The sequence below is a fragment of the Alosa alosa genome, chromosome 1, assembly GCF_017589495.1.
Source record: "Alosa alosa isolate M-15738 ecotype Scorff River chromosome 1, AALO_Geno_1.1, whole genome shotgun sequence".
Lineage (NCBI taxonomy): Eukaryota > Metazoa > Chordata > Actinopteri > Clupeiformes > Clupeidae > Alosa > Alosa alosa.
Genome location: NC_063189.1, coordinates 21,198,003 through 21,210,502, shown reverse-complemented (window position 1 = coordinate 21,210,502; position 12,500 = coordinate 21,198,003). Strand labels below are relative to the sequence as shown.

At 42.2% G+C, this 12,500-nt stretch overlaps 3 protein-coding genes across 16 annotated transcripts in view; 2 read left to right on the top strand and 1 right to left on the bottom strand.

The window, feature by feature from the left end:
• The window catches only part of slit2 (slit homolog 2 (Drosophila)), a 99,759-nt gene extending 96,804 nt beyond the window's left edge, over positions 1-2,955 (top strand). For 13 of the 14 annotated variants that reach the window (XM_048245855.1, XM_048245800.1, XM_048245864.1 and 10 more), the window contains 2 exons: positions 1-166; positions 1,081-2,955. The exon at positions 1-166 is cut by the window's left edge and continues 43 nt beyond it. In XM_048245855.1, coding sequence (XP_048101812.1) covers positions 1-166; positions 1,081-1,322 — 408 coding nt within the window. In that variant the 3' untranslated portion in view covers positions 1,323-2,955. Of the gene's footprint in view, positions 167-566; positions 608-1,080 lie in introns of all 14 variants that reach the window. The other variant, XM_048245889.1, reaches the window with a different exon arrangement.
• Positions 2,956-8,936: 5,981 nt separating this feature from the next.
• Positions 8,937-10,291, top strand: mos (v-mos Moloney murine sarcoma viral oncogene homolog). The gene has a single exon (XM_048258662.1). The coding sequence runs from the start codon at positions 8,981-8,983 to the stop codon at positions 9,980-9,982; it is 1,002 nt and encodes a 333-aa protein (XP_048114619.1). The 5' UTR covers positions 8,937-8,980; the 3' UTR covers positions 9,983-10,291.
• An 899-nt stretch (positions 10,292-11,190) lies between these two features.
• Positions 11,191-12,500, bottom strand: part of si:dkey-92j12.5 (multiple PDZ domain protein) — a 32,145-nt gene continuing 30,835 nt past the window's right edge. Inside the window, exons 41-42 of the mRNA XM_048265299.1 lie at positions 12,408-12,500; positions 11,191-12,086 (exon numbers count right to left, since the gene is read on the bottom strand). The exon at positions 12,408-12,500 is cut by the window's right edge and continues 31 nt beyond it. Of these exons, the coding sequence (XP_048121256.1) occupies positions 11,940-12,086; positions 12,408-12,500 (240 nt within the window). The 3' untranslated portion in view covers positions 11,191-11,939. The remainder of the gene's footprint in view (positions 12,087-12,407) is intronic.

Here is a 12,500-nt window from a genome sequence, read left to right as displayed (position 1 = left end):
AGCTGCCGCTGCCAGCCGGGCTTCGCTGGTGTGCTGTGCGATGAGGAGGAGGTGTACAGCCCGTGCCAGTCGCTCAAGTGTAAGCACGGCACGTGCCTGGTGTCTGGACTGGGCAAACCTTACTGCGAGTGCAGCGCGGGCTACTCTGGAGAGAGCTGCGACAGAGGTACATGACAGTGGCCCTCACTCGTGCCTTTACTACTGGGTTGGTGGGGACACTCTGTGGTTTTAGTTTTGGAATTACATATTGCAGCAAAACAAAACAAAAAAAAGTTGTATCTTTAATGAACCATAATCATTTTAGCGCAACCCTATAATGACATGAAGCTAAATTACAATACTGAGTCCGCAGACTACTGAATGATGTTGTTGATGTGCTTACAATCTATCTTTAACACTGCATGTGACATTAACTGGACAGGCTTGGCCTCTAACGTTGTGGATAGGTCTGTGTTTGGCCTGTGTTGCTGTGGTTGGTCATCTGTGACACTAACTCTACTAATGCTCTGCTGCTCTCTGTCCTGTGCTCTCGTTTGCGCGCTGCTCTTTGCCTGTGTGCCCCCAAGCCTCCTCTGAGCCTCCTGAGAGTGACACTCAGGGCCAGCAGGTGAGAATTTGCACTGGACAAGAGACAGGGGCCGGGAAAGGAGAGGGGGAACGAAGGAACACACTCTCTAGATAGACATAGATATTACATTAAAAGTTGTACTGTGTATTACGTGCATCCTACAATGAGTGATGTTGCCATGAAGACAAGACCTGCCAATTACTCTTTCTTTTTCTATCTTCAAAGATTTAAAATAACCTCCTTTGTCTTCCCTCTCTGTACGTTTCTTCACCTAAACACTTGGTTGCCCTGGTAACAACTGCATTAAGTAATTCTCGAACCGCTATGCAGGAATGTAGGGACAATAATCAGCACAGAGCCTTCATCTTTTTCTTCCATTGTTTTTTTTTCGATCTCTATTCTAACTCTTTTCATCTGACCGCTCCCCACCCCACCACCTGCCCCCTCCCCTCCTCCCTTTCCTCATCCCTCTCTCCCTCTCTCGCTCCGTCTCTCTCTGTCTCTTCCTGCAGAAGTGGCATGTCGAGGCGAACGGGTCCGAGATCACTACCAGAGGCAGCAGGGCTATGCGGCGTGTCAGACCACGGAGAAGGTCTCCCGGCTAGAGTGCCGGGGCAGCTGTGTGGGGGGGCAGTGCTGCGGGCCGCTCCGCAGCAAGAGGCGGAAATACACCTTCGAGTGCACAGACGGCTCCTCCTTCGTACAGGAGGTGGAGAAAGTGGTCAAGTGTGGTTGTACGATGTGTCCAACCTAGAGAGGGCCCCCCACACTCCCAAAACCCACCTCTCACCCCCTTCTGTCTTGCGCCCCCCCCCCCCCCCTCCCCAAACCTGTCACCACCTCTTGTCCAGATCTCCTCTTCTTTTGGAGTTACACACCCCCCTTTTGCTTTTGTTTTGTTTCATTTTTGTGTCATTTTGTTTTTTTTATGTACATTTTTTGTTATGCCGGACTAATGTATGCTTCCATAGTGGAGTTGTTGAATTATTGTAAAATACAGAACAAACTTATTTTTTATTATGAAGCGGAGAAAAACAAAAAGACAAAAAATAGAGTTGACTGTTATTTTTTTCTTCATTTGCCATCCCTCTAGGAACTGTGACCTTTTTTCGTTTGCTGTTTTTCGGTCTCATTTTTCTGTTCCCATGAACGCTTGCGTAGCAGACAGTGAGCTACGATGTCAGGAGCTCGGCACTGTCTTCTCTGTTCTAATGGATGGCTTTCATAAGGACATTAGAGGATAGACTCTTCCCATTCTGACACACAGGACAGCAAACAAAATGGCTGATGAACACCATCACCACGGAGATGATGAATCGCCAAAGCCTCAAAAACATGGACAGCTGTCCTAAAGACTCACACAATGTCATAATGTTACAATTTCTCTTTCTCTCTCTCTCTTGCACACACACACACACACACACAAACACACACACAATACTTCCATTTGTCTCTCCCAAACCCATATCATTTTGTCAACATGTTTGTATTGCAAACACACACACACAAAGAGAAAAAAGCATGTAAAGCTCCTTGTCTCCAGTATTACTGTGGAACTATGGTGTTGGGGGATTGCAGGGTAGGTGGGAAGGTGTACCAGGGTTACAGTGCTAAACTCTACGTTGGATTCATATCATACTTCATTATTATGTCTCTGTTGGCACACCATATCGCTCACATGTATTTATTGTATCAAAAAACTTTTACAGTACTTATTCAGTAGATCTTCCCCATGTATTGCAGTTCGAATCTCTTAATATATATTAATTTATATTGTCCTTCTGTTATGATTGAATTAAACATAATATCCTGTTGGGTAGTTTGACTAACATTTGCGTCCTTCTCAGTCGAGAGGTTGTTTGACCACTGAGACTATTGTATTTTACCAGAAACCTTGGTGACATTTTAATCTTCAAATGTGAAGTGAAAGCATTGTATATTTTTGTCAAATCACCTGAAACTTTGTACTGTGCCAGAGATGATCTTTATATTAGAGTTTCAATGTATAGTTCAATTTCCCCTCGTATTTTACATAGAGTAAAAGCCGTGTTTAGAGAGAAATAAAATAAACTTAGAATACGTAAAAATCTTTTAAATAATGTTCTCCTCTAAGATGATCCTTTTTAACAAAATACTGTGACTTTTTCTAAACAAAACTACTTTGTTATCCCTTTTGTTTCTGACGTTAACATGTTGCTGCTAAATTTGTATTGTAGACTTGGATGATAATCTGTGCCGTAGTGGACAGTGTGCCGCGGTAAAGCGGAACGCGTCGTATTACCAAGAAAAATAAAGCTGTCCCTCCCTGTAGACTGTGTTCCATCCGTACTCAGACTAATGTCAGTCCCAATACTGATGTTTGTTTAATAAACACGATATTTACCTCACCGTCTCTCTAGTCTCTGTGTTATGCCTGCTGGTGATGCACTTCCTATGAGGTGCTGCTGCACATGTTTGCAAAGCCCTGGATTCTTTCTAAAAGTCTCTCAGGCGAAGCCCCTAATCTCAGCCATGTCATGCCCTTCTATCCAAGAGACAATTCAATCAAATCATGTCAAAATTTGTAAAAGAATTTAGCTTAGGATGGACACGTATGAAAATGGATGGATTTGAAGGATTGGTGATGCTGTCCTGGGCCTCACTCATATAGCCTAGTCAGTGTTATACAGTATTGTTTTCATGCACATGTGTCTTTGTATTTTTGACCTCTTAATGACTCATTGGGGCCATTTATGGTTATCTGCATAGGTAGATGTTTTAGGTGAGAAGTAGCAGAGAGGGATTGTGGCGATGGCGTTTATAGAGAGGGAAGCAAACCACAAGGTTGACTCATGCATGTGCAAGGTTTCATGCCAACTTGGGCATGGTCGTTAGCTTTACAACACCACCATCTGCTGGAGATTTAGAGTTATGGAAACATTGATTGGGGTATCTGTCTACAATGTTAAAGCAACAAATGGGTTTAGGTTTCTCTATGCCATTAATCAGCTTTGGGATGAGCTAGTAGAGATATTGTCTTTCTTTTGAAAGGCCTTCTTGTCCAAACTTAGTGCCTGATATCACAAATACTCCACTGACTGAATGGGCAAAATAACTGCAAAGAGAGGACCAACTCCCTATTACAGTAATACCTATGGATTTAGAATGTTAGTGAAGTTCTTGTGGGTGTAATGGGTCTGAATATTTTTGTTTACATAGTGTAGATCCCAACAAATACACTGTTTACACACACAGACATGTGGTAGATGTAAGAACAGGGGCAGAGCCAGATGGGGAGCACAGGGTGTCACAGGCCATCCCCAGAATCCATTCAGTCGCCCCAAGTGCTACGGGTGTGAGAGAGAGAAGAGAGCGAGAGTTTGGCCTCTACTGTGCACCTGGCGCAAGGTGGCGCAGAGTGCGACGCAAAGCTTATTTTTATCTTACACTCAATAAAGTGTTGATTTTTCGCCATGCGCTCCTCTTCTATTAAACCTTGCGCGCTATCTAACATCCTCTAAAAATCATTACGTCACTGACCAAGAAAAATCCGGTCTATAGGGAAAGGCGCATATAGAGCACAGCTGAAGATGCATTGTCACGAGATGTAAGCAGCAACTCCTCTGCATGACAAATATCCTTAGGATTTGTATTCAGTCATTTGCACAGGCTATGTTTTGATGGTAACCACTTGTCAGTCAATAGTGAAAGTAATTAACTGTGTACAGTAGAACTGTTTTGTCGTTGACTATGAGACCACGGTGAAGTTAGTTTCAAATAATAGATGAGTGCAGATGCATGTAGGCTATACTCTGCTGGTCACAAACAGGTTTTAGTAAAGCAAGGTTTAGTTGAATCTCTGTTTCATTCGGTCTTACGTGCAAGCATTTTCCTTCAAATGTACCGCTGACTATCAAAATACCGATGTGCTGTTGGAAGTTGCGCTGCTTGCTGTTACCTAGCGTTCCAGGGCTTCGGAAATACCTTTTTTTCCAGTGAAAACATCATCATTCCGCGTCATTCACGTCACGTAATGTGTGAGTCAGAGGTCGGAATTTGGGGGTAGATTTTGCTAACAGAGTTGCCCAGTTAGGGGCTCGTCATCACTTTTGTCGTCACGTTGTAGTTAGTTTGTAGTCCATGTGGCCTTTCACGTCCAACAGTTTTAATGTGAACTTGGTAATTTGCCGTTTTTGTCACTTTAGTCCATTTAGGCAAGTCCCTCCACTTGGCGGCCATATTGCAACGCTTTTTGGGCACTCATCTGGCATCCTATTCGGCAGAAATGCGCATGAGCAAGGCTTCACGACACCAATCTTGCTCCAGCGGCGAGTTCACAACACATGATTGGCACGATGTCTTCACAACACATGATTGGCTCAATGTATTCACATCACATGTCTGTTTACGTTTCCGTAGCTACACCATATCTTGAGAATAAAACACTGTTACATTTGTACCGCTGTTACAATTGTACCAGTTCTCCCCTACATGAAAGTCCTACGTCTGCTTGAACTACTCGTGGCGCCACGCCCCCTCCCCCCGATCAACAGAGACCCACCCTCCCCATGTCCCATCGACCCAGCTTCATGAGAGAGCACAAATTCCATTATTTCAAACACACTGTTTTATTTATTCTAGAACCCTATAGTAAATAATAACAAATAATAATAACATAAATTATCATAATAATTTCACCCAAATGGGCCCTTTGAACAGCAGTGGCTCATTCTGCTCTATAAACAAACAGAAAACAACCAAATGAGAAAAAGCACATTTAGCCCCAAAATGGTCTCTTGAACAGTGGTGGTTCTGTCCGTGTGTGTGTGTGTTTATGAATGATGTTGTGTGTTGTAAGTGTTTGTGGCAGATTTTGATGCCTTGATGACTGATACTGGGGGCTCCCATTTAAAGCACTGTGGTTCAATGTCAGCCATTTTCACAGTCATGAGGCCATCCTTAAAAATATTATTGTTTGCAGTAACAGCCAAAAAAATAAAAAAAATGGGTCGGTAGGTAGGTCAATATTTTTTTTTTTCATGATTCAAAGTAAAAAAAAAAGTACAATTTTGGTCATGGTGATTACATAGGTATGAATTTAAACAAATGTGCATATTGTGACGTAACTGACTGGGTCCTCAACCTGTGCCTTCAGGCGCATCACTGCAAACCTCAATCTGATGCAGGTTATGTAGACCAGCATTTCTCAAACTTCTTTGACCTGAGGCCCAGTCATGGCAGACTTTGGGGTCATAGGGCTCATCTACACGTACCCGGGCCAACCCCACTCCCTCCAAGTCAAATTGTCATTATCATTATCACAATCATTATTACGCTGTTACACACATATGTAATACATGCACTTTCACTTAAATGTTTTGTGACATGCACATCAGAGGACTGCTTTACTAATGTAAGATATAATTAGTTTCATTGCTTTTGCATGGTTGCATGATGCTTGCATAAGAAAAGAAATACTTCTCAAAACAGCAAGAATTATATGGGTGCTATTGTTTTGGGATGTTTCCCTCATGCAAGCATCATACATTGGTAGGAAATGGAGTAAAAAATACATGTTTTTTAATGAAGTTTAATTTGAATGCCTGAATGTAAGGATTCAGGAAACACAATACCAGCTTTTTTGGCGAGCAGATAGGCGTAAATCACTGATCTGTTGATCTTTAACAGATAGAAAGAAGGCTAGCTTTTGGCCACGTTATATTCAAATTTGACTATACAATACTCAGTGCTATACAGTGTATTATACAGTCTCTGCTCTGTTTCTGTGGAAGTTCCAAAAATCAACGTTGTTCTATTAAGTGTCGTTAAACAATTAAATAGCATTCAACAGGTTGAAGCGGAGCTTTACCAACGTTATCGATATTAGTTTCAGTTTCTCTCGCGCAGACGCCTGCATTGAATGAACGCTCATAGCCTACCACCACTTTATTGTATGGCTCCATGTTTAATGACATCGATAGCAGAAACGTTTGTTTTCTTTTTTTGTCGGTCCGCGGTATCTTGATCAACTGCGCAGCAAATTATCTGGCGAAGCACCGGGCCTAATTTCACTCCACGACTCCGCGGACCAGTCTCCACGTTGCGGACCCGCATCAAAACAAAACTATTTCCTGATTGGTTGAGAAATCCTATTTTCTGATTGGCCGATAGGTTAGTAACTGAACAGCAGCTCTCTGAACTGAATGAGCGCATAGATAGCAACGTTGTGTGACACGTTTGTAAAATATAGCCCTTAGAAATTTCTGTGCGGGCAAGTTAATCATTTTTCGGAGTGAGAAATGCCATGTGTGGCGTGTGAGCGTGTGAAGTCATTGAAATGCGTGTCTCTCACGCTCAATGCGTGAGACTTGAGAGGTCTGTATTAATAACTTTTATACGGTGCTATAGCCGCTATTTGCTGTGATAAACGGTTCGCGAGAAAATTAACTTTCAAGAAATAATCATAGGCTATTAGGCTACTCTACAGCTCTGCGCTCATCTCAATTCATATAGGGTGGAATAGCCTGGCTATCTCACAAACTTTTCGTTCAACTACATGACAAACCGTAAACCAGAATAAACAGCAGAGCTTACCGAACACAAAGGTGTAATGCAATCCCCTGTACAATAAGCCGTAATCGGTTTTGAAATGGTAGCACATTTGTATATGGTCTCCAACTTTGGGCTTTAAGTGTCTTAAAACTGAGCTGTGCTTAAATACCTATATATCTGTAAATATTAAAATCAGAGGATATACAGCTCATGGCTAAGAGTTTGTCTATGTAGCCATAATTTTTATTTTCACAAAATGCTAAGCATGCATGTATTTAAGTGTCTTAAAAAAGTGTGCTTAAATTGGGCAATGCATGATTTCATAACAGGCCAAATAGAAAAAAATAAATGTTAAATATAGCCTAGATATAATATTAAAATTAGATGATATAGGCTAGTATAGAGTTAGATGGCTCCAGAACTCACACGGATTGTGTCTTAAAGGAGCCACACCACTTTTATTACATTACATTACATTTAGCGGACACTTCTTGACCAAAGTGACTTACATATGTCAGCTATATTACAAGGGATCACATTGTCCCCTGAGCAACTTGGGGTTAAGTGCCTTTCTCAAGGGCACAACGGTGGAAGCCGGGAATTGAACCGACAAGTTTCCGGCTACTGCACGCTAGCCCAGCTCCTTAACCACTACACTACCACCGCCCCTACACTAGCTGTTCTGTTGTCCTTTAGTTTTGTTGCTACTGGGCATGAAGGGCAGGCCAATTATGAGTTCTGTCCAACATTGATATATATAAGTATATATACTTTTTTGATCCCGTGAGGGAAATTTGGTCTCTGCATTTAACCCAATCGGTGAATTAGTGAAACACAAACAGCACACAGTGAGGTTAAGCACACACTAATCCCGGCGCAGTGAGCTGCCTGCTACAATGGCGGCGCTCGGGGAGCAGTGAGGGGTTAGGTGTCTTGCTCAAGGGCACTTCAGCCGCGGCCCACTGGTCGGGGCTCGAACCGGCAACCCTCCGGTTACAAGTCCAGAGTGCTAACCAGTGGGCCACGGCTGCCCAAATGGCATAGGTTTAGAAAAAAAGTCAGCACATTTTAATCATATCAATAATACCAATAGCCGTGATCATTTTGGTCATGATTTTTCATCAAATGTTCATACTGTATCTCTAGTGGCTGGTAAAAATGTTGAGTGGCTGGTAGATTTTGGAATCCCCCAGCCACAATGGTAGGTGGAAAAAAATATCTTATTTCCATCCCTGATACATACGTACACTCATACACACATTCATATTTGTAAGTCTCAATCTGTCCATTTCTTTCCACAAAACTCGTCAGAAGTCATCATTTAAGGTTTTTTTTTTTTTTTTTTTTTTTTTTTTTTTCTACCCCGCATGCCCCCTAGAATTGCTGAGCTACTACCTTTTTCAGGTGGGCAGGGCGGCCCTTTTCATGTCTGTGCCCAGGGGCGCAGTGGCTCATAATCCTTCCATGCCACAGGGTAAAAACACTGGTCTTGTTTTCAAATGTAATCAATAAATTAATTGTACATTTTGAAGAAACTTTTCCATTCTATTAGTTTTTTTTACATAGGCCTAAATCAGGGATTATACATAGCAAAAGAGTCAGGGAACAGACATTTTTTTAATTAGGTTTAGGGAAAATTTTAACGCACACGCACTATGACTTCACAAAATCTCACTTCAGCCAAACACCCAAACTTGGCTACCCTGCTTTTACGCACGAGTCTAGGTAATCTATTGTGAAAGATGTGACCATCAGAGACACGAAATTACACGGGATGATGTCATTGGAGGAAATGAGTACACATACGTATGAAGTCACGTGATCGTGACAGGGGACTGTTCACAAATGAGCAGGTAACACAGGTGAGCGGTTTTGTCAACCATGCCATCTCCAATCCCAGTTACACGGTTACTGCCTAAAGACTTTCGGCCATCGGTGGAGCTAGGAGCATGCAGCAGCCCACTGATCAAGTATGCCGGTGGATCCACGTTAGCAGTCCCAGCACACACATTCCGCAGTAAAGTTGCCAGCAGACTATGGTCGTCTGTAATTCACTGGAACGAACTGCACTGTTTAGAGCCACTCGGGACTGGTGGGTTTGGCTCAGTTTACAAAGGTATGTACTTTGGGGAAACCGTCGCCGTGAAAAAGGTGAAGAGATATTCTAAGAACAAACTGGCATCCAGGCAGAGTTTTTGGGCGGAACTGAATGCCGCACACCTGCGCCACAAAAACCTTGTCCGAGTCATTGCAGCCACTACATCCATTCCAGCTGATCCGGAGAACGCTGATAACATTGGCACCATAATAATGGAACTAGCTGGAACCAGGAATCTGCAACATGTTATCTACGGGAGTGCAGAGCCACTAGTAGAGAGCAGGTGCATGACCTATTCAACCGACATAGCTCGAGGTCTTGAATACTTGCATGCGCACAATGTGGTACACCTTGACGTGAAGCCTGCCAACATAATTGTCTCCGATGCCGACGTGTGCAAACTCGCTGACTTCGGTTGCTCACTGAAGCTTGAGTGCTCTGGAGAACTAAGTCCTCTCACAAACTACATGGGTGGTACCTACACTCACCGGGCGCCTGAACTGTTGAAAGGTGAAGAGGTCACCTTGAAGGCTGATGTTTACGCCTTCGGTATCACGCTGTGGCAGCTCCTCGCCAGGGAAATGCCCTATCAAGGTGATCGCCAGTGCATCCTTTACGCTGTTGTGGCTTATGAATTACGGCCACCAGTTAATGGGGAAAGATTTAGGGACTCTCGATTTGGACGGATGTGTAAAGCTCTCCTGGTCAGGTGCTGGAGTGCTAATCTAAACCAAAGACCAACTGCTGAACGACTTGTTAGAGAGCTAAATATGATGTCAGGCTGAAGTCGGCCCCCTCCTCCATGCACAAACGTGCAATATGCCATCCACAGAAATGGGATGAGTAAATATTAATAAGCAAAGTTTTAGATTGTGTGTGTGTATATATATATATGTAGATTTCAAGACTGATGTAGGAGGCTACATAGCCTCCACCAGAATATGTTTTTCTTGTTTTATCCTACTTTTTGTCATGTCTTTTTCAGTCTGTCTGCCACTAGAGTGCGCCATTGACTTTGCCGTTTTTCCTATCTCTGTGCACCCTTTGAACTGCTTTATTTTTTATAATAAATAATCTGATGAAGTTAACCATTATACGACTCACTAAATATGACTGATCCCCACTAATATTTCCATCTAAATGGGAAATGTATGCACAACTGTATGTATTATAAGGTTATTGAATTGGGCTAAATGACTAGGGGTAAATAGGAACTCATAATAGGGCTTTGCAATAGTGTTTAAACTGCTTTTGTAACGGCTTAATCCATTAACATACTCTCCTACGCACATTTCCTCCATTAATTCGCTTTTTTAATTCGGATTAAAAAAATCCCTAAAAATAAATCTAGGACTATGAGCATATATAGGTGAGAGTTCTGGTTTGTCCTATTGGAATGCTTACTGTACTTGTAAAGAGGAGTTGAGTAGAGTTGAGTAATGTGTACAAATGAGGATTTCAGTTCTCTATGCTCTTAGTCATTAGCTGCTTAGGGTTAGAGCTTTGTCTCATTTAGATGGGAAAGACCCATCCCTGTTAAAACTGGTTGTTGTCCTTAACTGTCCTTACTTGGTGTTAGGTTCACGAGATAATGACCAATTTGACACTTATTTAAACAGATCTTGATCATACCCTGATAAAGACCTGTTGCAGATCAAAACATTTAGGCACTTTTGCAGGGTATATAACAGTAAGACAAGCAATCTGTTACAGAAAAGTATTTTTGAGGCACATCTGTATTTTTTTCTAAAAGATAGAACATTTGAATGAACATCTTCATTCAAGACCGTGATTCTATCATTTCTGCCAGGGGTTGTACAGTAGATACTTGATCTACTATCTGACTGTGTTGTCATATATTAGTAACCACTAGAGTGAAGCATTGGGCCAAGTTACAGCGATCAGACTATTTACAGTCCATCTATTTAACATCTGAAATTATTAATAATATTATGTCTTTGTGTACATATCTGTGCAATGAGGCACCATTAAATGCATATGGTTAAATAGAATTAATTCAGTTAAGATATGAATGATTCTGCTGATCAGGAGACGCATAGACCATTTTATAAAACAACCAACCAAACAAACAATTCCTGTGATAATGGGATTAGTATGGTACACTGTCACATAACTAAAACTGAATTCATGAAGATAATGAAGGGTGCTGTATCTACAGTATTACTACAATATGACTAAAGAACACATCTATTATAATCTGATCAATTCAGGAAAATGTGGCAGAACAAGAGATTCGGATCAGCCTCAGAGTTTTGTCCCCAGAAACAGACTAACAAAATAAATCTCTTAATTTGGTGCCCAGGGATACGCGGCACACGCTGAGAAGAAGGCTGGATAGCCCAACAGGTACAATGGAATAATGAGAGAATGTCAGTCATGAACCAGTCAATTAGGTAGCTTAGTCATGGCTGAAAGTAGTCATTAAGGGGATATTGGCAGGACAGGATTCACAGTTCTGTCTCATGGTGTGTCTGTGTTTGCAAATACAGCAAGACAATGAAATGAATCTCCTAAAGCCACTTACTAAAGGGATGGTACATCACCCATGGCTAGAACTCCAAACTATCTTTCTCCTGAAAGAAGTTTTAGTTTGTGTATGTTAAACATTATCAAGAAGTTAATTACACAGTAATGCGGTTACACAGTTAAATGTGGATTGTCATCACAGCATCACACTGTCACTGGTGTGTATGTGTGACATCATCAGAAGGCGCCACACGTCTATGAGAGCACGGTGAGGACCACGTGGCCTCGGCTCCTCTTCAGGATCTCCACAGCTTCTGTATGCGTCACTCCCACCAGGCTCAGCCCATTCACAGCCAGGATCTGATCGCCGTGCTTCAGACGTCCATCCTCCACTGCAGCACCCTGTGGACAGCCATCACAACAGCCCACGCCATGTCCATCAAGTGTTTAGAGCCATTCTTTCAATTCTAGTCAGTAGAATTTGTATATATAGTATGTGTTATCTGGATATTTCTATATTTATGTTAAAGGAAAAATAAAATGATACTTATTTTCTAGTGAGGATACCATACCACATATTTATGGTTTAAATGGCAGTACTAGTGGTTTCTGTAATAGCTGATAGCCTCTCTGATGTGAGTACAGTAGATGTGAGGAACAGGATGGGGCAGACAGGCTAGGGTTAGGTTCAGAGAGAGCAGGTGCAGTATGCTCCCACCTCACCTTGGGAAAGATGGTTTTCACATATATGGGCAGGTCACCATGGGGACTGCCCATTCCACCCACAATACTGAAGCCCAGACCTGAGGCTCCTCT

What these genes read in the sequence shown, in the direction of transcription:
- mos (XM_048258662.1), top strand. Translation starts at nt 8,981, where the DNA reads ATGCCATCTCCAATCCCAGTTACACGGTTACTGCCTAAAGACTTTCGG.